The sequence below is a fragment of the Coffea arabica genome, chromosome 11c (genome assembly GCF_036785885.1).
Source record: "Coffea arabica cultivar ET-39 chromosome 11c, Coffea Arabica ET-39 HiFi, whole genome shotgun sequence".
In the NCBI taxonomy this organism is placed as follows: domain Eukaryota; kingdom Viridiplantae; phylum Streptophyta; class Magnoliopsida; order Gentianales; family Rubiaceae; genus Coffea; species Coffea arabica.
The window spans coordinates 44,474,429-44,502,247 of record NC_092330.1 but is presented as its reverse complement, the minus strand read 5'-3'; the positions used below and the strand labels follow the sequence as shown (position 1 = coordinate 44,502,247).

Below are 27,819 nucleotides of genomic sequence, written 5' to 3'. Positions count from 1 at the left end.
ATGAAACAAGCCTGCATTCATTCTCTTTGTCACTACGTTTATGGCCAGATATAATAATGAATGAGCTCCCAGATCTTTAAAACTAGTGGAAACATGATGCTGTAATGCCAGTTGAACTCAGAAGTAGTTTTATTATCTTCCACATTAAAACTCAATAAAGAAAATTCCTGAATGGTCTTTGAAACAAAGACTATTCCTATTATCAAAAAAAAAAAAACATTTGCAATTGAAGCTATAATTTAACTCCGTTTCTTTTCATTCTTTATGCACAAATTAAACACAGGATAACGTTTGAAACACAAACTCGAAACAATAAATGAATGGTTCCATTATTGTTTATGGGTAAAATTTGCTTGGAGTTTGGACGTCCATTACAACTTTTAAAAAAAATATATTTGCGTATCAAATTATGGTGGCAATGCCAAAAAAAAAATAATAATAATAATAATAACAATAAAACGAAAAAGAAAAAAAAAATCCTTTAAGAAAATTCAAGACTCTTAGATGGCCTTCTTTTTCCTGAAGGCCACCTCTGTGTCCAATCCGAATGCGTCGACAGTCCGAACGTGAACCAAATCGGAGCGTTTGAACAGTTTCTTCAACGGCTCCACGCTGTACAAATCATTAGCCGAGTACTTGTCAGCCCGCTTATTTACCGACACGTGTAGAACACAAACTCCGCCGGACTTCAGCGTCCGTTCGATCTCCCCCGCGAACTTCTCCGGATAAAGCGCGTGATCAAACACGTTGGAGAACTCAAAGTCAAAAGTCCCGTCCTCAAACGGCTGGTTATGAAAGTCGCCCTCCACAACTAGCGGTGGAGATGGGACCAGGTCCATCCCTATCGAGTCGGATACTCCCACCCGTTTCAACGCCTCCACTTCTTGACCCATCCGGGCCCCGATGCTCAGCGCTTTGGAATCATTAGAAAGCAACTTCTTCTGTTTCAGCTCGCTGAAGAAACGAGCAAAGACCTGGATTTTCCTGTCCCAGTCGCGGGTTCTCCATATTTCTCGAAGCTTTGGATTGAGGGTCTTGTTGAGCTGGCGCTGGATGTAGGACTCGTACGTCTTGTATCCGGGTCGGATTTTTAGGCCCGAGCTCGTTTCTGAGGATAATCGTTCTGAGTGTTTGGTGGTGGTGGAAGAACGGTAAGAGAGAAAAAGAAGGAAAGGTATGGAAAGGAGGAGAGTGAGAAAGAAGTATCTGGGGACAAATGCTATGATTGAGGTTTCTTTCATTTCTGAATATGCGTCAAGAAGTTTTATATATATATATATATATATCTACATATATGTGGTGTTTTTGTGCTGGGGTGGGGGTGGGGGACGAGAAGGTAAGTAAGTTGGTCCTTGTTTGGTCACAAGGATAATCGTTTTTCTTAGGTCAGGGACGGCCGGACCGGGGGGTTACCCGCGATTGATAATGGCACAACCAGAAGAGGAGTAGGGGGGACAAGCCTGCTTGGACCAACGGGAGAGGGTACTCTCTCGACCGATATTGGATTTTGCCTTGCGTGAAGACCAGAGTATTGACGAGGATGGAGGAATATTATATATCCCTGTTATGGAAAACAAATAAGTGTGGGGGTTAAAGCGGAATTTGGTGATTGGGAGTCCTGAATATGGTGGGGGGGGGGTGGGAAGAAGAGAAGATGAGGTAGAGTTTGAGAGGGACAGGGTGATGCTCCTCTGTCTAATTGGCTATTAGATCAAATATGAAACAAAGTTGAGCAGAAGGTGCTGAGGAGGCCCAAGAGCGGGGGCATGCACAGGTCAAAGCGGCGGTCGGTTTTGTTGTTGTGTTCTGTTTGCACTTTTGTTTGGTGTGTGTGTGCGCGCATACATATACATACATATATATATATATATATATATATAACGGGAACACGAAGGAATTGTGAGTGTATTAATTCGAAGGGAAAAAAAAAAGAATTTTAAAGTAAGGTGGATAATAATTGAAGAGTGAGCTGGCGAAGGGAAGAAGCCAGAAGTGCAGAAAAGAAGATCTGCTTGGCATGTTCTGTCCTCCGCTATCACTTTCCACAAGTCCATGTCGACAGCTATAACTACTGGTAGCTAGCTTAGCTAAGCTCCCTCGTTGTTCTATTTCTTCTTCTGAATACTTTTTACTACTTAGTAGAGTACTATTTAGTGCTGTCGTGGCGTACATTTTTATTTTTTAAGGAAACTTGATGAATGCATTCCCTTACCAAGTTTAAGGGATTTCGATTTCTAACATTCACCAACTCCAAATGCATTACTTGCCTGAACGGAAGAGCATAAAATTCGAATCATAATCATAAGCAAAAAAAAAAAAAAAAAACTAATAAATTGCTACTATATCACAAGAAACCTCCATAAATGAGGCGAGGCAATTGCAGCTCTCTAATGATTTGACGGATAAGAAAGAATAAAGACTTGGTGGAATCATAAAAGAAAGATGGGGCAAAAGAAAAAGATACGCTTAGTGGGCTCAATTTGCCTAATATCATTAGTGAAGTTCAAGCTTCGTGTTTGGTAGCCTAATTGATACGGTGTGGTCCAAGAAATTATAGACCAGTTCTCCTTTTTTTTTTTTTTTTTTTGAATACAGTGGATATCTGGGTTCGTGAACTGGTTATTGTACGATCCAACTAATCCTATTGCGTGACCGGGAGAGGCTGTCCAATATCATCGACCAGATAGGCTCGGGGACTCGATCCCTGGACGTGGCTCTCCCCCAACTGGAATTACAACCACGGAACCGAACCCGGAAGGGCTTATAGACCAGTTCTCCTGCCTGCTGGTTTATTTGGCCTAAACTATTACATTTGCGAGTGGTTTCTTTTTCCCTAAAAAAGAAAAAAAACACTTCTAGAAGGGATTTGACCAGTGTCCAAGAAGTCCAACTTGATGAACATAGCAATTCCGTTTTTCTTTTTAATTTCACTTTTCTTTACAAAATTTATACTGGTAAATAAAATTAAAAGGTTCGTCCCCTCAAAATTGTTAGAAAATTTTATTTTTTTTTAATGTAATAAGAATCTTACTTTTAAAAAAAAAAGTTCAAGATAATTTAGTACTAGTAAATCCACATCCATCAAGTAGCGTTTCGCTATTACCAACCTCAATCTAGCAAGTAACTTCTAAGAAGTTGCCGTAATCGCGCCGCAAGCGCGGAATAAATGCGAGGGTATCATTAATGAGTGTGTTTGGATTGTAAGTTATTTGAAATATTTTTACTGTAGCACTTTTTGTGATGTGATGTATGTGAGATAAAAAGGTAATTGGGAAGATAAAAAGGTGTATTGGAAATTGTAATGGTGATGTCAGCAAATATATTTGGCCAAATAATTGGCTGTCCAAACACACTCATTATCAGCCATTAATAATACATTCTCAATCGGACAAAGCGGCAGCCGACCTGTGCCGAAGGACCACAAAAAAAATTTTTTTTTTTTAATAACAGATCAAGGATTTCACCTGTTGAATATTGTCCATTGCAATTTGCAAATCAGGTTGATATAATTCTTATTATATTTGATATTAATTTATATCATTTTAGTATCGTCGCTAATTTAGTTGAATAAGTTGATAAAATTATTTATTTTTTTACACTGAGTTTAAATCAGAAATCGTAAGAATTATACAAATGTATTTAAATTAGAGAGATTTCAACTCGTAAGATCCCTGATCTTTTAAAACAAAAAACAAAAAAAAGGAGCATAGCAAGCTAAAATGCATATCAAATCTACAAACAAAAGAAGAATTTAAAATTTAAACAAATATTATTTGTCATTTAGTCACGCTACCTAGTCTATAACAAAACAATTTTTACAGTTTTTCGCTGACAAAATATGAAAATTCGATCCGTTTATAATTTCAGCTTTCTAGAGTCTTCATTCTTATGGATCAACATTTAGAAGAACTACATCAACTGGGCTTGGGTTAAAAGCCTTAAACTAACTGAATGGCTCAATGTTCAAGCCCGTATCTCATGTCCATTAAACATGAAGCGAGCCCGAAGGATAAGGATCTTCCCGTATTCCGGCTTCCAATTGCATTTTTTTTTTTTTTTTTCAGCAACGATACATTGTATAACTTACTCTATCCTAATATAAGGAAAGGGGGAGCCTAAAGAGACTTGTGCTAGGGATTAGTGAGTATACAGATCCAACTAGACCAAAAGAGGGATTTAAGTCCCTCTGTGGTGGCCACTGAGCTTAGCTCAGTGGTTTCGAAACCGGGAAATCTGTGGTGTCATTTCTTGGAAACATGAATCCGCTAATATGGCAGCAATCAGGGACACAACTAAGCTTCGATTTTAATTTTTTTTTCGAGGGTAACTAAGGTTGGTTCAGTTCTTAACTAATCTTAAAATTTGAGTTGAAACCTAGTCCGTTTAATCCATTATTCATGTCCATCTAAAACAAATTCGTATATCTGATGTTCAATGGATCGTGATAAATATTTTGTTTGCTCCCCAAATCAATATCAGGCTGAGTTTGACATCAGAGCTAACACTAATACACGTTCGAACTTAGTTTGATCGGTGAATGTTGTTATCTTGTGAACTAACAAGAAATGGTCGTCTAGCTGAGTGATCAATCATTGAGTCGTATAAGTTTGGAATAGTTGAAAGTCATATATTTTGGTGGATTGGTAGAATTCAGTGTTCTCGTCGTACTTGCAAGTTATAGAGGTGGAGTTCATTTCTGTTTGAAAATCTAATGAATCCCAGAAAAACCCAGTGCCTCACACTTGAAAATCATACATGTACACGTCAAGCCAATTAATTAAATCAGTTCGGAAAATCAAGCGATTAATCAGTTGAGAGTTATTAGGCAGGGACGCTGGCATATTATATATTTATGTGCTGGAACCATGTTTTGAAACCCGATGTACAGTTGCAGAGGATTTATCCTAATGATGGTAATTAGAGGCAGTCCCCAAAATTTGTTTCAAGAAAAGTTTCATTGATACAAAGGTGCAATTACATGTGAACACAATTCATTACTGCACCCCAACGGGAATACTAAGATCTCATCCTGTCGATCTGATTCAAAGCTGGCTGCAAGATGTTGTAGAGCACCCAAATAATTGCAGGAGCAATAACAAACAGCAAAAGCTGACCCCTGTTGTCACCGGTTGCTTCAGCTATGGCTGCAATCTCACTAGCAGCTGATGCCTGAGGTGTGTGGATGAACCCTGATGCAGCCAAACCTCCCAGGCCAAGGCCTATGATGACCCCTTTTGAACTCCTCATTTGGTTGAACTGATTGAGTGCTGGTTGGAGGATGTTGTAGAGCACCCAAGCTATGGCTGGCAGAATTGGGAGGAGAAGTGCCAGACCACGGTTATCGCCTTCTGCAATTTCGGCGATTTGTTGAGCTGCAAAGGCAGCATCACATGAGCTCAAGGTTGAGAAAATTGCGCCAGCAAGGGCTGTTCCGGTTAGCGGATTGGACAAGATTGAGTCTGGTGCTTTTCTTGATGTTGTGAGGAGGCCTTTTGGGAGGTTTTGCATGGACAGAAGGGATACCGGCTTTGGTTTCAAAGTGTTGATAACTCTGTGGGTGTTGGGGCTCAAGCAGTTGGCATTAAGGGTTGCCATAGTTGCTGCCATTCGAATCCTGGGAGTTGGTGAATATACGCAGATCAAATCTTCAAGAATTCAGAGAGAATTAGTATGGCTTAGGCTTCTATTCAAGTTATTTGCTTGGTGCGATGATATGAATTGGAATTTAGAAACAATGCCAAGTAGGAAAATGAGATCCAATAAGATTGCGATTCCTAGATTGTTCTCTTATCCAGAGACTCTGATTGGTGAAATATAGACCTCACACGCCTTGCCCCACTTTGGCTTCTTATCACTTCTTTAGAATCAAGTCCCTGTTTATGGTGGCAAAATATTAGTGTATTTGTACGACACAGGCTATCGATCAAGACCAACACCATGGTATCATTCATGAGAACATACAAAAGGATTCGGACTTAGACCCCAATCCTCGTGCTTATAAACTCGATAAGACTACTCTTGTTTTAGTGGTTGCACGTCACTTTGGTATGAACAAATTAAACAACAAAAGCCATGTTTAAAACCCAACATTCTAAAAGCTTTTTTAAATATTTTTTTTATCCTTAGCAAGGGAGGGGGAGATAGAAGAAGTAGGGAGAGAGAAAGGAAATTGGAACCTAGAACCTTTAAGCGGTGTATTGAAAATAGAATCGGACTAACGAGTTCGATTGGTCGAATCGTAAGTAGTTACTATTCAATTCAGGTCTATATTTAACTCAATAATCAAACACAGATAAAAAACGGATGAATTGGTAAAAAAAATTGACCTTTGAACTGGTTTTCTCACTAAATATTTATTTTATTTTTTATATATGAATTTATCCAAATAATTTAATATTAAAATAATTAAAATATTTTAAAACTCATTGAACCAATCGAATTAGTTGAACTGTAAACCGAAAATTAATCCGATACACTTGTCGGTCCGAATTTTAAAACATTGTCTTTAAATCTTAATATTTCAATTTTAGTCACTAAATCAAAACCTTCCTAACAATCCAACATTCTAAAAGCTAATTTCAATAAACTTTAAATAAATTTCATCTTGTCCTGCCATTGTTTTTCGTTTGAAAGTCAAAGCGGGCTGGACTACACCACTATATACGTTGCCAATAAAGGTTTAACTAAACCTTGTTTGGATTGCGGTTTTTCGTCAGAAAATTACATCGTTTTCCGTAATCACATTTCTCTATTATCTTTTTTCTTCATATACATCAAATTGTTACAGTAATTTTTTCATGAAAAATGCAATACAAACACAACCTAAGATTGGAAGGATCAGGAGAAGTGACGTCTGATTGCAAATTCAGACTCATCTTAGCAGCTGCATGAACATTTGCTAATGATTTCTCTTTGCGCCGCAATAAACTTGCAAGAGCGTATTCCCAATTCCCATGACGGGCCAAGGCTTGTTGAACAAGGCTTAGGCCTAGCTGTCAAGTCCAAGTTAATATCCACATGCTTGAACCCAAATTCCAGACGGCATAAATATGCAATTTAATAGTCTAGTACACACTTTTCAGGGTCTTCTGGCCCATTGTAATAGGGGAGTGTTTGGATACACATATTATTCCAAATAATATTTCACTTGCATTATAATCACATTTTCCAACCCACCTTTTTATATTCCCAATCAACTTTTTATCTCACATACATCACATCACAAAAAGTGCTACAGTAATTATTCCAAATAATATTTCAAATAATACCATATCCAAACAAACATTGGTATACAATGAGTCAACCAGCACAAAAAAAACGAAAATGCAGTGCGCTTACTGTAACTCTGGGCTTCTACCGTACAATTCCCCAAAATCCTAATTAACTGTTTACTGTAGCCAATCTTTGTAAAGTACTACCCATGTTGAATAATTTAATTCCGCACTTAAATTTAATGGATTCAAATTTTAACATATTCGGACGCGTTTGATAACCAAAACTAAAACATATGAATTAATTAAGTGGTACTAAATTTTTTAGGAAAAATTTGCTAAAAGAAATAAGTTATAGATTATTCACTTTATCACTTAATGTATCAAATTTATTCCTTAACAATTTAGGAACTTAATGGATTCGGATTTTCAAATTTCAACTTTAGTATTAAATACATATCACATTAAGTAATAAATGAACTTGAGCAAATTTTGTTTAGAAAATTCAGTACCACCTTATTAATTCAGATGTTATAGTTTTTGTTATCAAACGTGTCTGAACATATTATGATCTGAATCTATAAAATTAAGTGGTGGGTTGGGTTATCAAATAAAGTTTAGGAGTTAGTTTGATAAAACTGAAATTCAAAAGGTGAAATTGAAACCTAAATCTATTAAATTATTGAATTGTTAAGTGCTAAATGTAATATATTAATTGTATATTACATCATATTGAGTGATAAAAGAATAATTTATCACTTAATTTTAGAGTAATTTTGTTGAGAAAATTTAATGCTACATGTTAATTCTGAATCCATTGGTATCACCGCAACCATTAAAACAGAAAAGGAAAATCATTAAAATAGGAACTAATAATCTGTCACACTGTCTTTGTGAGTATTTCCCTTCCTCTTCTCAGTTTCGACGACAAAAAAAGGGGGAAAAAAGTACACTCCTTTTCAGTTCGTGAACCATTTTAAAACAAATTTTCAAGGGAAATAACTTAAGGATATATAGTTCTTGCCTTCTACAGAATCTACATTATAGAGTTGAATAATCCCTCCACAGGTAAAGATTCTTTTCCATGCGTCCAAATCTCCAAACCCCACTCGTCCGACTTCCAAGAGTTCTATTAAACAAGCAACAAGTTTGATCTACCAACATTTCTCTATTCATTTGTCTTCCAATTCTCCGGATGTTAAACCTTAAAACTAACTGAAACTGGATATTTTCTTAACTCCCAACCTCATTATCTGCATAAATATTGGTCACCGAACCTAAACCTTAGCCCAGTTCTAATCGTTCTCTATATGCCATATCATTGAAGTTTTATTTGTTAAACAGAAAAGTTGTAGCTGGAAATTTTGTGTTAAAGATTAGGGAACCCAACGAAGTTTTCAGATAAAAATGTCAACTTCATCAGTCCCAGTTGGGATTGGACCCAATTCAATCCTATCCCCATTTGCAGGCAGGCGTAAAACCCTAAACCCTAGTTTTAGGAGAAACCAATTGGGATTTTCTTCAAATTATGGACCCTTTATGCGGGGTACGCTTGGGGTGACCCGGTATGGATTGGGTCAGGTTCCATTTCCTGACCCGGATAGTGCCGATGGATTGATTAAGGACCTGTTTGGCAGAGTTGAAATGTTCTTGTATACCGTTGCTGATGCTGCTGTTTCTGGCTCCCCGGACCCGCTTACTGATGCTACCACAACTAAGCAGAGTGATTGGCTTTCTGGGATCACTAATGGGATGGAAGCTGTGTTGAAGGTTTATCAAAGCTCCAGTTTTTATGCGATTTCATAGTTTTTTTCAATTAGTTTTGCAAATAACATACAACTTAGTTTAAGCACAGTTTGGTTGTTTTGTTATCAGGTTTTGAAGGACGGGCTCTCTACCTTACATGTTCCCTATTCTTACGGTTTTGCAATTATTCTCCTGACTATACTAGTAAAGGCTGCCACTTTTCCTCTAACAAAGAAGCAGGTCAGTCACTACCGATGAACTTCTTCAACTCCAATTCTTGTTTCTTCTCCAGTATATGCAGACAGGGTATACTTAAGGCCATTAGATTCTTTTACATCTCAAATATTTGAAGTTTTTGATAAGGATTTAACTAACTGCAATTTAAAACTGTTATTTTCAGGTGGAATCTGCGATGGCCATGCGCTCATTGGCACCTCAAATAAAGGCTATTCAGGAACGTTATGCTGGAGATCAGGTTACTGTTTACCCTTCCTTTAATTTTTGTTTTAACCGCAAGTGAATTCGATAATGCATGATAAGAAATGGAGGCAGCAAAACTAGTTAAGTGAATAATTACGTGGAATATTAACATAGGGTAATTTAATCCTTGGTTGGGCTTCACAAAATTGAGAACTTCAGGTCCACGCTTATTGCTTTCAGCTGAGATTATAATCAGGCCAGTTCCTAATAATGTGGTCAATACAGACAATAGCTTTATTGTTAACCTTGGGTTTGTTTGCTATTTTTCATTTGTCCGGTAGAATTTGCTGAAGATTGATAGATTTTCATCCATGACTTCCTTTTTTCTGCAGTTGTCATTTTTTATTATTCATGTTCTTGTAGGAGAGAATTCAACTTGAAACTGCTCGCTTGTACAAACTAGCTGGCATAAATCCATTAGCAGGTAGTTAACTTATTCTTTCTTCACCGGATTGTAAACTTTTCTTATAGATCAAGGATTTGTGTGCTTGAATAGTAGGGAAAAAAAACAGTGGCACCCTTAAAGAGGTGACGGGCGAGGTTGAAAGTTAATCATTTGAATTGTTTAATGATTACGGTCTCTTGAAGTGGATATCTATGCACAGGCTGTCCCTACAATTTGGTTTTCTTATCATACTTTGTTGGTCATTTTTAAGGATGTCTGCCAACTCTAGCGACCATTCCCATATGGATCGGTCTTTATAGAGCACTTTCTAATGTGGCAAATGAGGTAACATGCTAGTTTCATTTTCACTTTTTGATGGATTATTTTCCAAGTTGTACTTCTATATTGGGTTAAAACCATTCCTTCCAATTTTAAGGGACTTCTGACAGAAGGATTCTTTTGGATACCTTCATTGGCTGGTCCCACGACAGTTGCTGCTCGACAAACTGGCAGTGGTACCTCTTGGCTGTTCCCTTTCATTGTAAGACTGCTGCATATAATAGCTTCTTCTGGTTATGAATGTTCTGGCTTTTGAGTGCCTGATCAACCTGTTACTTTTTGTGGATACTGATGTATTTAATTGATCCTGTGATAAAACTTGGGCTTCAAAACAACTTTGAGTTCACTGTTTAGTTACATTTATTAGTTCTCAGTTATTTTTTTAATAATTTTTTTTCTATTTAGATGTTACTGACATGGCTCTCTTCTTCGCGTCAAAGTTAGAGATTTGGACTGTTCGAAAGAATTACCACCCCTGAGGTTTTTGACAGTTTCACTTGGCAGTTGGCACCATCAAACTTTAAAAAATCTCACTTGCCTCCCTTACTTTAGGCTTTTTGTATCATTTACAACCCATTTTAAGTATAATATTAAAAAATTCAATTTGGAAGAGTAAATATAATCTCATTCCAAATTTCTCCTTTTGTTGTCTTACTTTTTATTACCAAAACGGTGAGTATATTAATAAAAAATGAAAAACAAAAACAAAAGGTATGAGGGTTTATTCTAATTGGACAAAATAACTTGTTTCTATTGTTTATAAGCTGGAGCAAAAAGGTATTCTTAGGGTTGCAAATTATTGCCAGCTATTTTTAAGAGTATTGCAAATCATTCATAATTTCAAGTAATTTAACATTTCTTATTTTAACCAATGACACAAAAACTATTAGAGAGTTTTTCAATATTGTTATCAACTTTTAAAATTTCATTGAAGAACTATATTGATCAATCAACAAAAATTAAGAGATAAATTTAGTGTGTTATGATAATTAAAAAATCACAACAAAAGGGAAAATTTGGAATGAAATTGTACTCCCTCTCCCAAAATGAGTTTTTTAATCTTATATTTTGAAATAGGTTTCAAATGTTACAAAAAAATTTAAAATAGGGGAGCCAAGTGAGATTTTTCGAAATTTGAAGGTGCCAAGTGAAACTGTCAGAAATCTCAGGGGAGGTTTCTGAAATTATCCCCATCATTAATTATGTCTAATTTTCTTCCTAGAATTCAGTAACCTAGACTATTTCGTATTACTTTTCATTGCTATAGTGTTTAGATTTTTCCTATTGAAACTGTAGTGGAATGTATTTTCACTCTTAGGTTGTTTCTTTTTTCTCAGGATGGCCATCCTCCTCTTGGATGGTCGGATACATTTGCGTATCTAGTCTTGCCAGTTCTGCTGATTATTACTCAGTACGTTTCTGTCCAAATTATGCAACCATCACAGGTTAGAGGTCAATTTTTCATCCGTTGGTATACTCTAATCAAAGCTAGGCTTTTTGTCATGCATTAATTACATTGAATCTTCTCTCTCTCTCTCAGTTTTTGTTTTTTGGTATGTATGTTGCATTCATATGTTAATTTGTTGAATGTGTACACTGTTGGTGTATCCTGTTTCAGTGTCCTTGTTTTTTAGTTTTCACTGCTTTCTCTTTGCTGCATGATGGAGAAATGGGTGGTGTAAAGTGAAATGTTGAGTACAGCAGACAGGAATCCAGAGAGCAGGTGAGCGGAAGATATAAAATGAATAGTTTTCTAAGAGAAACAGCTTGCATTTGAGGAAAGGGACTGCCGACAAATGCCTTTGAGGCCTTAATGATTGGTTATTGTTTTAGAAAAGTAACTTTTCTCATATTCTAGTATGATTTGAGGCCTTTACAAGAATAACAGGAGGGCCATCTTTTCTTTGCTGTTTTAGTATTGTCGACAATATATGGCTAAACTGATAATGGTACTCGTGTGAAACTGTACTTTTCCTTCCGATACTTTTTTGGACAACTTTGATGCATTTGATTTTTGTCACTTGTGAATGGCTGATTGTAGACCAGGCTCCTGCCATACTTCTGTTGGCTGACACCTTTTCCCACTTAACTGTCAGAGCAATGACCCAAACTTAAAGAGTTCTCAAGCCATTACCAAATTCCTGCCCTTAATGATTGGTTATTTTGCTCTTTCCGTTCCTTCCGGTCTAAGCCTCTATTGGTAAGTATCTCTGACTTTAAGATTTGTCGATGTTATGCTATTCTGAGTTGGAATGTCATCGTTATTCTCTTAGTTTATCACAATAGATTTAAGAGCCAGCTGTTACTTTAAAAAATTGAATGAAATCATTGGTCTGAAATAGTATTTTGCATGTTTCTCTTAGGTTCACGAACAACATACTAAGCACAGCTCAACAAGTATGGCTTCAGAAATTAGGAGGCGCACGAAATCATTTGAAGCAGTTCAATGATGATATTGTTAGGAAAGAGCTATCCCAAATGCAGAAGTCTGTCTCTGAAGCAACTTCAGAAAAAATGACAGATAAAGGAGAAAAGCTGACTTCAGAAGGGCTCCGTCCTGGAGAAAGGTTAAACCAGACAATTGTTCATGTACCTACAACCAATGTAACCTAAACTAGGAGTGCTTCAAGTCTTATAAAGTATTGATTTTCAGGTTTAAACAACTAAAGGAGCAAGAAGCAAGAAGGCGGCAGCAACGAGAGGAAGAGAAAAGGAAAGCTGAAGAGGCTGCACTTCAACAGGAAAATGGAGAGTTAAAGAATGAAGTAAATCTGGTTGAACCTGGACTTGAAGCTGAGAACACTGCGACTGACACATGCAACACTTTTAACAATGAACATCGGGTTGTAAATGGCACTACTTCTCCAAGAGCCAAGGATGATACAAGGACTACAGATGGTTCTGGTAGTCATGAAGATGAAACAATTGGTCAGCAGCCTTATGGGACTACAGAAAAGGTAAAAATATTTGGAATGAGTTTTCAATATCTTTTTGTCGCTTGGTGTGAATCTGTTATTCAGCATTCAACTCCTCATTTTATTCTCTTTTCCCCTGCCTTCTTTTCTTAAAATTTTGAGCCATATGGTGACATTTTATTATGAACTTCAGATAACTGGGAGAATGTATGTATTAGATTCTAAGACATCATAATGGCTTCAGGTTACCCTGTTCATCATATTGTTAACAAAACATAAAATTTTGTTTTTGAATAAATATAACTTGTGTTCCTCTTCTGCCATAGCTCTGCTATGTTGCTCATCTTGATGGACTTTATTTATCAAATGATTGGGTTTGGATTTTCACTGTCTTCCAGTTTCATGATTGGATCTGTTCATACATGTGTATTGTGTTCATGTACATACATGAATGTATGAATGCATAGGGTGCATGTATCCACCAGACTCCTTAGATAGCTGAAGATATATGTATATCAATGCTTACATCCGAATATGATAAACTATTATGAATCTTTATGTTGGTTATCAAACTAAATATATGTTGTGTAATTCCAGGAAGAAGTTGCTTCTAGCATGATAGGTGGAGATAACAGATCTACCGGCAAAGATGAAAACGAGAACAAAAGTGTGTAAGCCTCAAAATGAAGCAATTAATATACGTGGATTTAGGGATTATCAGGAGTCATTGGGCATATTGTTGCACTTCATGTTGGCTGATCCTGGGTGGAGAAATTGAGGCCTTTTCGCTCATAAATTGCCGACACGAAAAGGTAAAGCTTGTCTTGGTTGAGAGTGCACGAATCAGTTTGTCTGACAAGGGAGAAGGGTGTGGCATGTAGTTAGATGGTAGCTTGATTAAGGGGTGATTGTAGGAGTAGGTAGAAGAAGAGTTATACAATGTAGGCATCATTGGCTTTAACAAATCTTCTTTCTTTGTACGTGGGATTGGATGTTAGAGGAAAGCGTTTGTTTCATGCTTTGGTTAGTTTGTCTTCATGGATGATTTTTGTTGTCAAGTTAGAACCAAATATGATATGATGCTTCAGTTACACATATAAATATGTTTAGATGGAATTGCAAAATGATTTTTTTGCTGTACCGTTTCTCTTGCAATTTGAAAATGCAGGGAGGAAAGTTAATCATAGGTTGAGTCTTAATTCTTGCCTTTGTCAATTGCCTAGGGGATTTAGTGAATTGTATGGCTTTTTTTAGTGTGCCGAATTCTTGGTGTTCAGACTCTGTTTGATCGTATAACATACATAGAGTTTGGGTTTGATAGTTTATTAAACGAATTATTTTAAGTTGTGTTCGGATTCGCGTTTATTTGTATAGATTTGAATAGTTAAAGAGTTCACGCCTTTTTCTAAAGAGTTTCGAGACTCCAAACCTCGTGGTGCGATGCGGCTCAGGGGACCCTCAGCCGAGCTAATGCCTAATCGGGTCGGCATTAGGACTAGAGGTGTCAAAATGAGTGACTTGGGCGGGTTTAGGTTGGATAAAATGAGTAATGAGTTTAAGTGAGCCAACTCATTTATATCTATTTAATTAGATAGGTATAAATGGGTAAGTCAAAAAATGAATTGGGTAACCCAATTATCCATTTATAATTCATTTGTTTTAACTTTTTGCACACTCATCTAAATTCATTTTTGCAAACTAAGTTATCAATTTATATCACTCTTTGTATCCATCATTAGTTTTAAATATTTACTTATAATGTTCAATAAACTTAATTACCAATTTTTTTTCATTTATACTCTATGTCACAAAATTACCTATTATTTAATAATTGAATAATAAGAATATAAAAATTTGAACTAAGTACTATAAAAATTAATATAAAAATTTAATCCAAAATTTTTGAACCCCTAGCATTTTTTTCATATATAAATTTAAAATTTCATTTTATAAAGATAAGAAAATAGGCTAAAATTTATCATAAATTGGTAATGCCAAAAAATGAGCAAGTTAATAAACTAAGATAAAATAAAATAATAAGATAAAACCAACAAATAATAATAATAATAATAATAAAACAAAAGTAGTTAACATCATGACAAAATGAAAAATTTGAAAAAAAAAAAAAAAAGGTGGGGGAAAAGAAGAGATTTCGGGGGGAAAAATTCTAAATGGGTTAATTGGGTTTGATGGGTTACCCAATAATACCCATTTATTAAATAGGTATTATTGGGTAATTCATTTATACCCATATATAAAAATTTAAGATACTCATACCCATCTATTCATGAGCGGGTATGGATAAATTTAGTTAAGTGGGTTGATTTGCCACCTCTAATTTAGGATGAACTCTGGTGGAGACTTGTTTTTAGATCAAATTTGAGCTAAAATAACAACTACGCTGTTTAGATCAAATTCTCCTTTTAGATACTCTTATATTTTTCAATTCTTGATTTTTCTTTTTCTTAGTTTATCCGTACGAGACCCTAAAACCAAATTATGTTTTTAACCTCATGATTCTTCTTTTTCTCCGTACTGATCAAACCGTATTCTTCTTTTTGAGGCAATGAAATTTAAAAAAAAAAAAAAAAAAACTTAGGGGGTGTTTGGACAGCCATTTTTCGCTGAAAAATTGCATCATTTTTCGTGATCACATTTCTTTATTCCCTTTTTTCTTACGTACATCAAATCGTTACAGTAATTTGTCTATAAAAAATACAATCCAAACAAGGCCTTAGTTTTCTTTTGCCAATAGTGGAATTTGCAATAGACAAAGACTAAATAAAGAAATAAATATTGAGCATCACCAAATACATATGCAAACTTTACAGACGTTAACCTTGGCGAGGAACATGAATAAGAACAAAGAGTAAAAGGTCTTAATTTCTAATATTAAAGGGGGACATTATTATTTGTTTATTCACAATAACTTGATTATTTTTTAAAAAAAAACTTGAAGGATGATGATTGGCGAATTTAATTTGTAAATATTTTGAAAAGAAAGTAAGCGGGAAATCCCAAATTATGGTAAGGTATATTAATGAAGGCAGGCATTACCCTTTTCCTGCGTAGTTTGCCAGTTTGACAGCATATTCCAGTATTAGAGGAGGAGTACGCATTCTTGCCACTTCTGTAAAGTATTAAATATATTGCTTGTGCTTTCATGATTGCTTCTGAGTAGCAGGAACTGCTTGGACGCAGAACAAAGGATGATTTGCCAAAAAAAAAATTTTTTTTTATTCATCTTGTATTATAAATATAATTTTTAATTAATTTTTTTAATTCGCATACACATTATAATTACTAAAGCAAAGGTTTTCACTTATCATTTTTTATTACTTATCCCATTATTGTAAATTTAGTCGACTCTTTGGATTTTTTTTTTTAACTTTAAATTTTAACTGAAGAGGGTTGCGATTAAAAAAGAACCTACCAAGTATTTGTTGGCATCATAAGACAAGCTCAAGCTGAACACGGCTCCTCCAACAAAAATGTAAGGTGGACTGCTTCCGAACCTCCGGCATTCTTTTCACATGCCTAATTTCCCCGCGGCACAGGTATGCTTCATCAGCGGCATAGCCACCACGTAGCTCACACACCCCCCACCCCCCCCCCCCCCAAAAAAAAGGCCACGTAGCTCTAGCGGCCAATTACTTGTCTCTCAAGTACAATTTTGTTACTTTACGTGACTGGTCTTCTGCCCCACAAGATAGCTGGAACGGTCCGCTCCCCCTCCTTAAGGTATGACGATCTTCCTGACTTGTTCAGGGTTCGAGTTCCATTGTTAACGTGCTCAGAGTGGAGTGGGGCCTCCTCTCCCGGGCCGCAGGAGATTAGTCGAATCCCGTAAGAATTGATCCGGATACCCCTGTGTTGACAAAAAAAAAAGTACAATTTTGTCACTTCAAAGGGGAATGGAAAAATATATACTCTCCTATCCCACTTATTTAATCATATTTGAAAAATTCAACTTTTTAAATATAGTTTGTACTTCTCTTTCGAATTTTACATTTACAAATTTAAAATTTAAATTTGAATCGTAACATACATGTAATTAGAAATAAGAGCTATATTGAAAAGAGAAACTAAAAGGTGCTTTGACTTTTTTAACATGACAAAAGTTTTGAGATATTTTAAAATGAAAAATATGACACTTTTAATTAAATGGAGGAAGTGTATATATATATTAATGATTTGGGTTACTTGGCTTGGAAGTCTGTGGGAATCGGTTCAAGTTTCATGCATACATATTAATTACTGCTACTTGCTTGCTAGGAAGGAGTCTTGCGGTAGAACGCCGCTCTCAATCATAAGATATGGAGAATTAAGGTGACTCCAAGCTCCACAATGAGAAAAGCATGGTGGTGGAAGTATTCTTATACACGATTATGTCAAAATTTTGGGGGTTTACGCCAATGGGATAGGTAGGAAGTACAATCAAACTCATTTCTTGTAAACTTGTCACTACTAGCTAAAATACTCCAAATGAATGAATCCTGAGCAAGAAAGCACCGTCCTGCAGCTGCATGTTTGTTTGGTTCAATTGTTTTAGCATGTACGTATCAATTAGAATGCATAATCTCTTGCCCAAATTAGAAGTATGCATGAATTTCATTAATATATAGAGTCTGCGTGAATCCCTGCCCTGCTGTCCAAAGATTTTTTTTTTTTTTTTTTTTTTTTTTTTGGAATTTCGTGGCTAGGAATCGGTTCTTTTTGGAATCTTCTGAAGGAAAATTCAGATAACATATGGTTGATTAAGGGCCTCAAATCCTCTATCTCCAAAATAGCCTCTGTCCCTTATTTATATAGCTATCACGTGTCTCTAGCCTTTTGTTAATCGAAACTCAAATAAAATCGATAATAATTGATTTACAAGTTTTGTTAATCCAAATTCAAACAACCGATAATAGTCGATTGACAGGTTTACTCAAAATCAATTAAAACAGATAACTCAAATTCTTATCAACCATGTGTGTGTTTATATCAACTCAGCTGAGTGACCTGATCTCTGCTCTATATGTAGTATGATTTCCTTCATAAAATTTTCAGATAGTCTCTCTCAAAGTCAAGGAATTAAGCATCAGTTTGTGGAAAAGTAGTGACTTGGGATACCATTATTTAGATCACTGATCAGTTCTGATCGATTTATCATATATAGTCAATAATGTGTAATTGCGTTGCTTATTATTGTAAGTATTTTTAAATTTTTTTTTGTGGTAAGCAAAGTTTGCAATTATTGAGGTTGCAGTAAAAACTGAGAATTTGCGACTACTTTTCCGGTAGATAGATAATAGCGACTTGCTTTTTAGCATTTGCAGGTACTTATGGTGTGAAACATGTGTTAAATTTGCGCGATTTCAGTTCCGGTGGGCTGACCGGAAAATTAATTTTAAGAATCATATGACATGTTTGTTGATGATCAGTCTTTCTTTGATTTCTTATACTTCAATTCTACTTTCTATTCATTTACATAATACCCATTCCTTTGGAAATGTATTAGTAGCAATTTTAGCACGACAAAATAACCTTCCAAAGCATAAAAATCAAATAGATAGCCAATTCAAACTAAAATAATCTCTCTTTTTTTTGTCAAAATCTTCCACCGCTTTGGCCTGATATTCAATCTCATTATTCAAACTAAAATAATGCATCTTCTCTAAAATTCATTAACCACTTCACTCGTCAGAAATTCGCCTGAGACTTGAGATTACACCACACGTACTTGTTGCATTACCATGTACAAAAAATTTAACATGCTGCCGGCCGGTTTTGCTCGTCTGGTTATGGTATTGGCACCTCAGGCGTGTACACGGTGCCAAGTCCCTAGAGTTCTCTAAGAAACTAAACCCACTCACTATGGATTAGATTCTTCTATTCCTACGAATTAAGCCTATAGCTTGGAGATTTGTATATTCTACTTACATAATCCCATGCATCAGATTGACCTATAACTCTTGCAAGATTCAAACACTGCTCTTAACAATTTTTCTAATCCCAGTTCCACTAAAGTTGATCTAATCTAACAAGTTGACTAAAACCACTAAACTAATGATAATCAAACTGAAATAAGAAATCCTTACGTACCGATTCTGAAACCCGGAAGAGTTTTAGTGGCCAAGAAAGAAGCTTGCAATTTGTACCGCAGTTGGTTTAGCTTTAGCCCCCATCTTGTACTCTAAACTCAAAGATGGTGTTGCCGTAACGGACCAGGCGGCAAATTCCTTTATTTCAGGGGAGCTGTCAAGCAGGGTTGCAAACGAATCGAGCCGCTCTCGAGTCGAGCTCGATCAATATCGAACTCGAGTCAAGCTCAAGTTGACTCAAGTCGAAATCAAGCTTGAACTCAAGTTCAAAATATTAAGGTCGTTAGGTCGCAAACCGGCTCGCGAGTTCGAGTATATATATATAATATTTTTTATTTTTTTATTTTAAGTATATATTTTTTTTATTTTAAATATATATTTTTTTTATTTTCTTATTTTAATAATAAAATTGCATATATATATTCTTAATATTTTATTATTTATTAAGAAAAAAATATTATTTTATTTATTTTTTAAAAAATAAATATAATTATTTTTTATTTTTTTCGAGCTCGAGCTCGAGCTTTAAATTGCCGGCTCGTCGAGCTCAAGCTCGAGTTCAAGTTCGAACTTGATAAAATTTAGTCGAGACTCGACTTGATTAGTCCAAAACTCGACTCAACTCGATTTGTTTGCAGCCCTGCTGTCAAGTCCATATTCCCAATAATACTTGTTTTCGGGTAGATCCATTCATTCGATGGATTAACTCTGCTCACATGAGTCAGCTATCAGGTCTACTTATATTCTAGTACATCCATTCATTCAATCAATCGACTCTTCTCAGACGAGTTGGCCATCAGATGATGAAACATGAAGTGTAAGTCTAACTGTAACTTGGGATTTTTAGCTCCCCTTGATCCAATAAAGGGTAGGAGTAACTGAGTAAGAGTTACTGATTGACAAAAAAAAAAAAAAAAAAAAATTATAGATCCATTCATTCACATTTTGACTCCTTGTCTTCACAACATTTACCATCACCTTCTTGGGCTACGCATTGTCCTTGGGGGTTAAAAGTACTTGCTCAGTTTTGGTCCAAGTTCAGAGTGCGGTGCAGTAATTTTTTTTTTCTGCCGGTAATAATAACAGTTGTATAATCTATTTTATTCTAATTTTCTGACAGCGAGAAAAGTCTAAAGTGATTTATAAATTAGGAGTTCGTAAGTATGCAGACCTGACTAAATTATCCTAACCTACGAAGTAATCGACATTTCTCCAATCAATACGTACACAAAAAGAAAAATTAACTTCAACTTTCCACCTAACAAGTCTTGCACATTTTCCACTCTCATATTTTTACGTTCTACCACGTGACATGGTAGACGGTGGGAGCGAGATGTCGTGTAAATGTCACCACCTTTCATAATTGCTGGAGCATATCTGTTTTGGGTTGAAGATTTTTTTTTTAACAAAAAATAAATAAATAAAAACACTAGCACTCCATTATTTGGGACTTGATGTACTATATGGGTTAAAAAGGTAATTACAAAATGCATCTATAGTGAAAAATAATTGGACAAAAATGTCTATGCAAAGAAAGAATATGTAAATTAAGTGGAATATACTTTGGTGCTATTTGTTTGTGTGCGGAAGGAGGCAGTGGGTTTTAGCTGAGGCCACGAGCGAATATGACCACTTTAATCCCTCGCCTGAGGATTGACACCTCATCACACTCATTTCGGTTGCCCTTTGGAAAACGTACAGGAGAAAACCATCCATCCAATTGAGAAAATAAAGCAACCCAAAAAGCTCCTTCTCTTATAAACTACCATCATCTTCTTACCATTTTCCACTTTCACAATCAAACTCTCCTCTCCTCTCCCCTTCCCTTCTCTATTTTTCTTTCTCTATCTCTCTAAAATTTATCTTCAAGAAATAAAAAATAATCCGACAAAGTACCGATTGCCCATCCCTTTTTTCTTTAGAATCATCATCTGGACAAAACATTGCCTTAAAATAAGGAAAGATAATATCTTGATCAGATAAACCCACCATTTTCACACTCTTCTGATATGTATATACTCCAGCAAAAGTTTGATGGGTTTTGAAGAATCTTGTGCCTATCTCACGTGTAATATTTGTTCTAATTTTTTTTTTTGTTTCTCGATCTGTAACAATTCAAATGTACAGAATGAAGAGTTGTCCTTGTATCAGATGTTGAGTTTGGACGGTTTTGTATAATTCCACTTTGAGTTTTGTTTTCTTCTGTGATGAATTGTACTTATTTTGTTGATCATCGGATGATCTTTTGGCCTTGTAAGCATCAAAGATGAGACTTTTATGGCTAGTTCATTTGCACGACTGTTGATTACTGTGATCAATTTTCTGGGATCGTTACCGATTCGCCGTTTTATGACTCTGCAAGAATTTTATCTCAATATGATATTTTTCTTGATGGTGCAAGTGAATTGAAAGTGTTATCTTTTGGTTGCTGAAATTCTGTTCCTTTCTTAGTTTCCTTTTTTTGGCTTTTGGAATATCCTTGGGGGAAAGAATGGAATTCTTTGTGTAACAGTTTTCTTTTGCTTGTGGTGTGCATATGATCTCTGGTTTGAGTTACTTGTTTGATTGCTTTTATTACTTTCTCACCAAGAATGCTTTATACTATTCAGTTCATTTTGGGTATCGTTCAATCAAGCTCTGTTTGATGGATGATCGGACTTTATTGTCCCGTCTTCCTCGCTTATAACAGAATTGAACTTCCTTTGCTACGGCGATCTGTTCATTTCTACTTCATCTTCTTGTTTGATATGGGAATTTCGGAAAAACACAGCATCTTTGCAGTTAGATGGCGTTTATCTGCTTGGATTTGACTTTGTTCTTTAGTTCTTATTTATTGTCTCAAATGTGCTTCAATAATGTGCTTTTTTGTTATGCCTGTAGGTTTGGAAGTTAAAGGTTGCTGATCAGCTTGTAATTTGAGGTACATACTTGGTTTCTGCTTGTTAGAGTGATCGACTTTCTGGTGAAGTAACATTGTGCTAATGAACTCGTGTTGCGGCATTTTCTTCAGTTGTTGAAATCTCTTTCTCTGCTCAGTTTGGGCACTGCATATGACAGTGGTGCCCATGGATGCCACGGCTAGTGGAACGTCGAGTGTTCAATGCCATAATATTGCTGAACAACCAATTGCTGCTCTCGTCATTCCTGATCAACCAATTGTGGCTCTTACTACTTCGCCCTTGCCTACATTTGAGCGACAGCAACGGCATTGCTATGGCAACGTCAGTCCTGGAGAATTCCCATTGTCTGCAAATCCCTCGATTGTTCTTCATGTCCTTACTGGATGCAATTTGGATCCCCAAGATCTTGCAAAGCTAGAGGCAAGTGTATCTTTTTTATTTGGATTCCAATGGTAATTATCTTTGTTGAATTGATGATGCTGCTGATTGTATTGTGAATTTTTGGGCTGGTTTTGCAGGCAACCTGTTCTTTCTTCAGGCAGCCTGCACATTTTGCCCCTGATTATGAGCTCTCTATGGCAGAGCTTGCAGCGCTTGATATGTGCCAAAAGAGAGCCATATTTAAGCCAATGACAGATGAAGAACGTCAAGACTTGAAGCAAAGATGTGGGGGCTCCTGGAAACTGGTCCTCAGATATCTGCTTGCTGGTGAAGTCTGTTCCAGGAGGGAGAAGTCACAGGCCATAGCAGGTCCTGGTCACAGCATTGCTGTAACATCAAAAGGAGTTGTCTACTCATTTGGTTCTAATAGCTCTGGACAGCTTGGACAGGGCACCACTGAGGAAGACTGGCGGCCTCGCCCAATTAGGTTGTTATTATATGTTGATTTTGTCATATGCTGCTTTAAAAGCTGGAGTCTAGATGCAGAATTTTTTAGTGTAAAGTTTCGGTGAAACTTTAATTATGTTGCAGATCCTTGGAAGGAGTTCGAATTATTCAAGCAGCTGCTGGGGCTGGCCGGACAATGTTGATTAGTGATGCTGGTCGGGTGTATGCCTTTGGAAAGGATTCCTTTGGAGATGCTGAATATGGGGCTCAAGGAAGTAGACTTGTAACTACTCCGCAACTTGTGGAATCATTGAAAGACGTCTTTGTTGTGCAGGCTGCAATTGGAAATTTCTTCACAGCTGTGTTGTCTAGAGAAGGAAGAGTTTATACTTTTTCTTGGGGGAATGAAACAAAACTTGGTCACCAAACAGAGCCAAATGACCTAGAACCTCGCCCATTACTAGGGGCACTTGAGAACATTCCTGTTGTGCAAATTGCAGCTGGATACTGCTACCTTCTTGCTTTGGCTTGCCAGCCTACTGGCATGTGAGTCCCTTTAATTTATTAGAGTAGTGAGATTAAACTTGTATCTTCATGGATGGGTTTTGGTTGAACTTTCAAGAAAAATATTCTTTCTCATTTGGTTGGTTAGCAAATTTTTCCAAATAATATTTTGCTTGCATCATAAATACATTTTCCAACCCACTTTTTTATATTCTTAATCACCTTTTTATCTGACATACATCACATCACAAATAGTGTTACAATGTTATTTCAAATAACACTCTATCCAAACAAACCCATTGTTACTTGAAAATAATTATGATATGCAGAATGACAGTTATTGGTAGGATATTGCCTGTGGTTCTGTTGCATCTTTATTTGTTGCTTTGGTGAGGTATTGTTCAAGCAACAGAATTCAATTGCATGAACTACAAACTATCTTGAGTTCTGTATTAACCACAAAATCTCATCTTCAATATTATCTCAGCTTCTAATCTCTATTTTTCTAGTCAAGTTGTCTCTCCTAATCACCTGCATTACTTCAAAATGATTTCAGAGTCTCTGTCTAGATTACCATGGTTTGCCGCTCATAGTTCCATCGCGCTCCAATATTACTTGGCAACAAATTTTTTATAGGTAAATGATTCTTATATGTTGCTCTTTTTGGTGACTCATCAGGTCAGTATACTCTGTTGGTTGTGGATTGGGCGGAAAGCTTGGACACGGTACAAGAACTGATGAAAAGTATCCAAGGTTGATTGAACAGTTTCAGAATTTGAATCTTCAACCAGTAGTCGTGGCAGCAGGAGCATGGCATGCTGCAGTTGTTGGGAAAGATGGGAGAGTTTGCACGTGGGGTTGGGGACGTTATGGTTGCTTAGGTCATGGGAACGAAGATTGTGAATCGATTCCTAAGGTGGTTGAAGCACTAAGCAATGTCAAAGCGGTTAATGTTGCTACAGGGGACTATACAACTTTTGTAGTTTCTGATGCGGGTGATGTATATTCTTTTGGCTGTGGGGAATCATCTAGTTTGGGACATAATACTGGTGCTGTTGACGGACAGGTTTGATCTTCTCTTTTCCTGTCTATTTTATCTTGGTCAAGTTGTCTTCTTTATCTTCAGAATCCAGCTGAATTGTTTAGTTCTGTTTAGTATAGAATGTTATATGTGTACCTTGCAAGATCTGTTTGCTATTATATTCATTTTCACTTTCTACAGATGTTTATGAATTTTCAATTTGATATTCTTTCGAGATAGTCCTTGTCACCCTGATCTGGTTCATTTGTTAGTAGCCATAATATCAACTTTCACAGGATAGAGGCCAGTCATGATAGGTTAGCAGATACACACACAGCATCAAAATGAATGAAATTCCCATCTTTATTTCTTCTATTTACTTTATTCAACGCCCGCGGCTTGAGGAAATCAGATAGGGTGTCAGGTTAGAACCGAGTAAGGAGCCTACAAGAAACTGAAATACACCTGAAACATGATGGTGCTAAAATTAGAAGGGTTAAGCTCAGCTGTTTGCCATTGCGAAACGCAAAGTGAAAACATCCATTCCTCAGAAGTCTCTATATTCAAGAGCGGGCTCGTTCCTTCCTACATGGACATCTTTCTTTATAAAGTGATTTGCTGATGTGCATTACTGTTGTCTTGTTTTACAGGTAAACAGGCACACTAATGTTCTAAGCCCAGAAATCGTGACGTCCCTGAAGCAGGTGAATGAGAGGGTGGTACAGATTAGCCTTACCAATTCCATATATTGGAACGCCCACACGTTTGCCCTCACAGACTCTGGTAAGCTGTATGCATTTGGAGCTGGTGATAAAGGACAGCTTGGAATCGAGCTGGTTTCCAACCAAACCGAAAGGGCAAAACCTGAGCGGGTCGATATTGATCTTAGTTAAAAGCCCATTTAATTGCATCTCCATTGGAAGCATCCGTGCTTCTAAATCTGTTTTATATCGATCGTCCCTTCTGTAAATAGACATCAAGACAATTTGTGAAGAAGCTAGGAAGTAGTGACTGCAGGATTAACCTCTCAAGAAGATTTGCTTAGGTTCATGCGCGCCTTAAGCGGTAAATAGGTGATAGATGTGTTAAATTTGAATATTAACTTAGATTTGTTTAATTTGAAGCCACAAGTGATCTGTGTTCCCAATGAAATGTTAGATCCCCATATTAATAAGGGGTGTAAATTTGCTGTTAGTGCTGGCTTAGGAGGTCTCGTTCTCGAGGCGCAAGAAATTAGAGGTCTTAATTTCAAATTTTCTGCATCTAATTTTGCTTTTTAAATTTCACGCCTCTCTCTGTTAAAGTGAGATAATGCTGATTAATGGCAGGGCAGCGCCCCTCTCCTCCTCGTACCAATGAGAACAGGCAGTAGTTGATGAACGATTGGTACGAAAGGGTGGTCTATAAATGGAATATCCGGGTTTGTTATATGATTTTCAGTAATTTCGATTGTTGAAAAAAAATGAAATATCTGACCAAATATCAAAAAATTCATAAAATTTTTTTAATTTTTTAATTATATATTGCTTTTTTGAAACTGTTGTATTAATCTTTTATTTAATTAATAGTTATTGGATCTTTAGGTAACAAAAAAAAAATTAAAACATGATATTTATGTAAGAGAAATAGTAGTTATAATAAAAAGTGGGACAGAGTGTGGCACAGAAGGTCCGTAGCAATCCTAGACCGGAGGTGGCAGTTTATTCGGTTGTCCATGTCTGACTAAAGTGTGGCCCCCCTAACTTTAGGGGTTGGTGCTAAGGGCAGTACCATGTGTCCTTTTCTTGATAGACAGGTGAGGTTTCAGGCCTTGGGCAGAGAACTGGTGGGATAGACTGAATGGCCGATCTAGATCCGTGGGCTGACCCAATGAATACTCTCGTCATGGATCCATGGGGCAAATTTGATAGTCTAACACAAAGTAGCCCAAAGCCCAACTTTCCAGCCTTGGTTGGAACGGACCGGTTCTAAAACCTTAATGAGGCAAAATCAGCATTAGGCTTTTGACTGGAATTGAATTTGCAAAGCCCGAAATTCTGAACTTGTCAAATGCTCCTTCACATCACAGGTACAGGTTGTTGATATTTAGGTACACCTGGCCGTTTAAAGAGATCCAGGCCGCTTGCTTAGTTTAATCTCCTTCCTTCCTTCCGTGTACTTTACCACGTAAGTTTCTATAGTTTAAAAAACTAAACCTCACTCACATGTGGATTAAACTGGAATGTCATTACCAGTTATCTCATTCAAACTCACGGTGACTATTAAAAAGTCAACGTAAAATTTATGAGTATTTTTTACAAATTCACCCTTTAACCAGTACTCTTTTTTTAAAAAAAAAAAATTCCTTTTTTCCTTTCTTTCCCTTATTCTTTTTCCTCTGGAAAGAGAGGAGATAATTTTTTAGTGGTCGAAAGTATTGAAAATTGCGACTGTTTTGAGTCTTAAATTAGTGACAGTAATTTTCATCCACCACTGACCAGGACACCATAAAATCAACTACACTGTCAGCTCTTGGGCAAACTGTGCACGTAATACGCATAATGGACTAGTAGGGATAAATCAAAAATGGTGTAAGATCTTACATTTAGCTTTGAGACCCTTCTTTCTACCTTCAAAGTTGTCGGCAACAATTGTTTGCAGCATAATGTGAGCATTCTGTCACACTCACACACTTGCCCCTGATTAGAGGAAGCAACTAAGAGTTCTTCCACAGTGCCACTTACATTTTGCACATAACCAATATTGTATCCATCATCTTTGTTCAATGGTTTTGACTTCTCACATTTCCCTTTGTCCGACATATCTGGAAGCCCATGCATGGTTCACCATCACGGGTCGCAGTTACATCGCGGTCTCGATTGTTTCACATTCGTCGCCGCATATCGATTAAATATCGAGTGATATGCATATTATAGCACATAATAGTTTTCAAAAATTTTGAAAGAATTACTAAAATTACAAAATATCAAAAAGGCACAATTTTAAAAAATATCTGAATCGACTCCGAATTGATTCGGATATATCGGTTAATTCGGATATATCGACCGATATTATGTATCACGGATTCGAATCAGCCAATATCGATCGGGTCAGAGTAAGTCGTCGCAGATATTACCATATCCGCGATTTGGGAATCCGTATCGTACCGATCTGTTTCGTTCCGATTACGACTCGACCGATACGTATCGATATCGGCCAATATTACGAACCATGTTGCATGGTATAAGAAGCAGGCAAAGACCATTACATTCGTGGTTTATTGATTGGCTGCTAACTCAATTGACATACAAGACTATTACCAAGTACTTTTAACGCCTCCAAAACAGTATTTAACAATATTGTTTGATTTCCCGAAAAATTATCGCATGTCAATCTAAACTAATTGTCCTCGCTAAAATGGGACT

At 36.5% G+C, this 27,819-nt stretch overlaps 4 protein-coding genes across 4 annotated transcripts; 2 read left to right on the top strand and 2 right to left on the bottom strand.

The window, feature by feature from the left end:
* Positions 1–290: 290 nt before the first annotated feature.
* LOC113716350 (uncharacterized) lies at positions 291–1,828 on the bottom strand. The gene has a single exon (XM_027240646.2). It carries the CDS (start codon positions 1,239–1,241, stop codon positions 501–503), a length of 741 nt encoding a protein of 246 aa, XP_027096447.1. The 5' UTR covers positions 1,242–1,828; the 3' UTR covers positions 291–500.
* A 3,108-nt stretch (positions 1,829–4,936) lies between these two features.
* On the bottom strand, positions 4,937–5,731 carry LOC113716969 (photosystem II reaction center proteins PsbY, chloroplastic-like). Its single transcript, XM_027241543.2, has one exon. It carries the CDS (start codon positions 5,605–5,607, stop codon positions 5,017–5,019), a length of 591 nt encoding a protein of 196 aa, XP_027097344.1. The 5' UTR covers positions 5,608–5,731; the 3' UTR covers positions 4,937–5,016.
* Positions 5,732–8,102: 2,371 nt separating this feature from the next.
* Positions 8,103–14,200, top strand: LOC113717143 (ALBINO3-like protein 1, chloroplastic). The gene is made up of 11 exons (XM_027241808.2): positions 8,103–8,981; positions 9,087–9,197; positions 9,358–9,432; positions 9,801–9,861; positions 10,094–10,167; positions 10,259–10,363; positions 11,499–11,606; positions 12,258–12,361; positions 12,525–12,728; positions 12,815–13,118; positions 13,674–14,200. Exons 1-11 carry the CDS (start codon positions 8,619–8,621, stop codon positions 13,749–13,751), a joined length of 1,587 nt encoding a protein of 528 aa, XP_027097609.1. The 5' UTR covers positions 8,103–8,618; the 3' UTR covers positions 13,752–14,200.
* Positions 14,201–21,091: 6,891 nt separating this feature from the next.
* Positions 21,092–25,609, top strand: LOC113715618 (ultraviolet-B receptor UVR8-like). The gene is made up of 7 exons (XM_027239869.2): positions 21,092–21,230; positions 22,043–22,082; positions 22,173–22,482; positions 22,581–22,930; positions 23,035–23,436; positions 24,073–24,460; positions 25,066–25,609. The coding sequence occupies exons 3-7, from the start codon at positions 22,213–22,215 to the stop codon at positions 25,306–25,308; spliced, it is 1,653 nt and encodes a 550-aa protein (XP_027095670.1). The 5' UTR covers positions 21,092–21,230; positions 22,043–22,082; positions 22,173–22,212; the 3' UTR covers positions 25,309–25,609.
* The last annotated feature ends 2,210 nt before the right edge of the window (positions 25,610–27,819 follow it).

Excerpts from the sequence above, each read along its gene's own strand:
- LOC113716350 (XM_027240646.2), bottom strand. The coding sequence starts at position 1,241 with ATGAAAGAAACCTCAATCATAGCATTTGTCCCCAGATACTTCTTTCTC.
- LOC113716969 (XM_027241543.2), bottom strand. The coding sequence starts at position 5,607 with ATGGCAGCAACTATGGCAACCCTTAATGCCAACTGCTTGAGCCCCAAC.
- LOC113717143 (XM_027241808.2), top strand. The coding sequence starts at position 8,619 with ATGTCAACTTCATCAGTCCCAGTTGGGATTGGACCCAATTCAATCCTA. Across the intron at positions 9,198-9,357 it reads TTCCTCTAACAAAGAAGCAG|GTGGAATCTGCGATGGCCAT; the intron begins GTCAGTCACTAC and ends TGTTATTTTCAG. Across the intron at positions 13,119-13,673 it reads CTTATGGGACTACAGAAAAG|GAAGAAGTTGCTTCTAGCAT; the intron begins GTAAAAATATTT and ends GTGTAATTCCAG.
- LOC113715618 (XM_027239869.2), top strand. The coding sequence starts at position 22,213 with ATGACAGTGGTGCCCATGGATGCCACGGCTAGTGGAACGTCGAGTGTT. Across the intron at positions 23,437-24,072 it reads GCTTGCCAGCCTACTGGCAT|GTCAGTATACTCTGTTGGTT; the intron begins GTGAGTCCCTTT and ends GTGACTCATCAG. Across the intron at positions 24,461-25,065 it reads CTGGTGCTGTTGACGGACAG|GTAAACAGGCACACTAATGT; the intron begins GTTTGATCTTCT and ends CTTGTTTTACAG.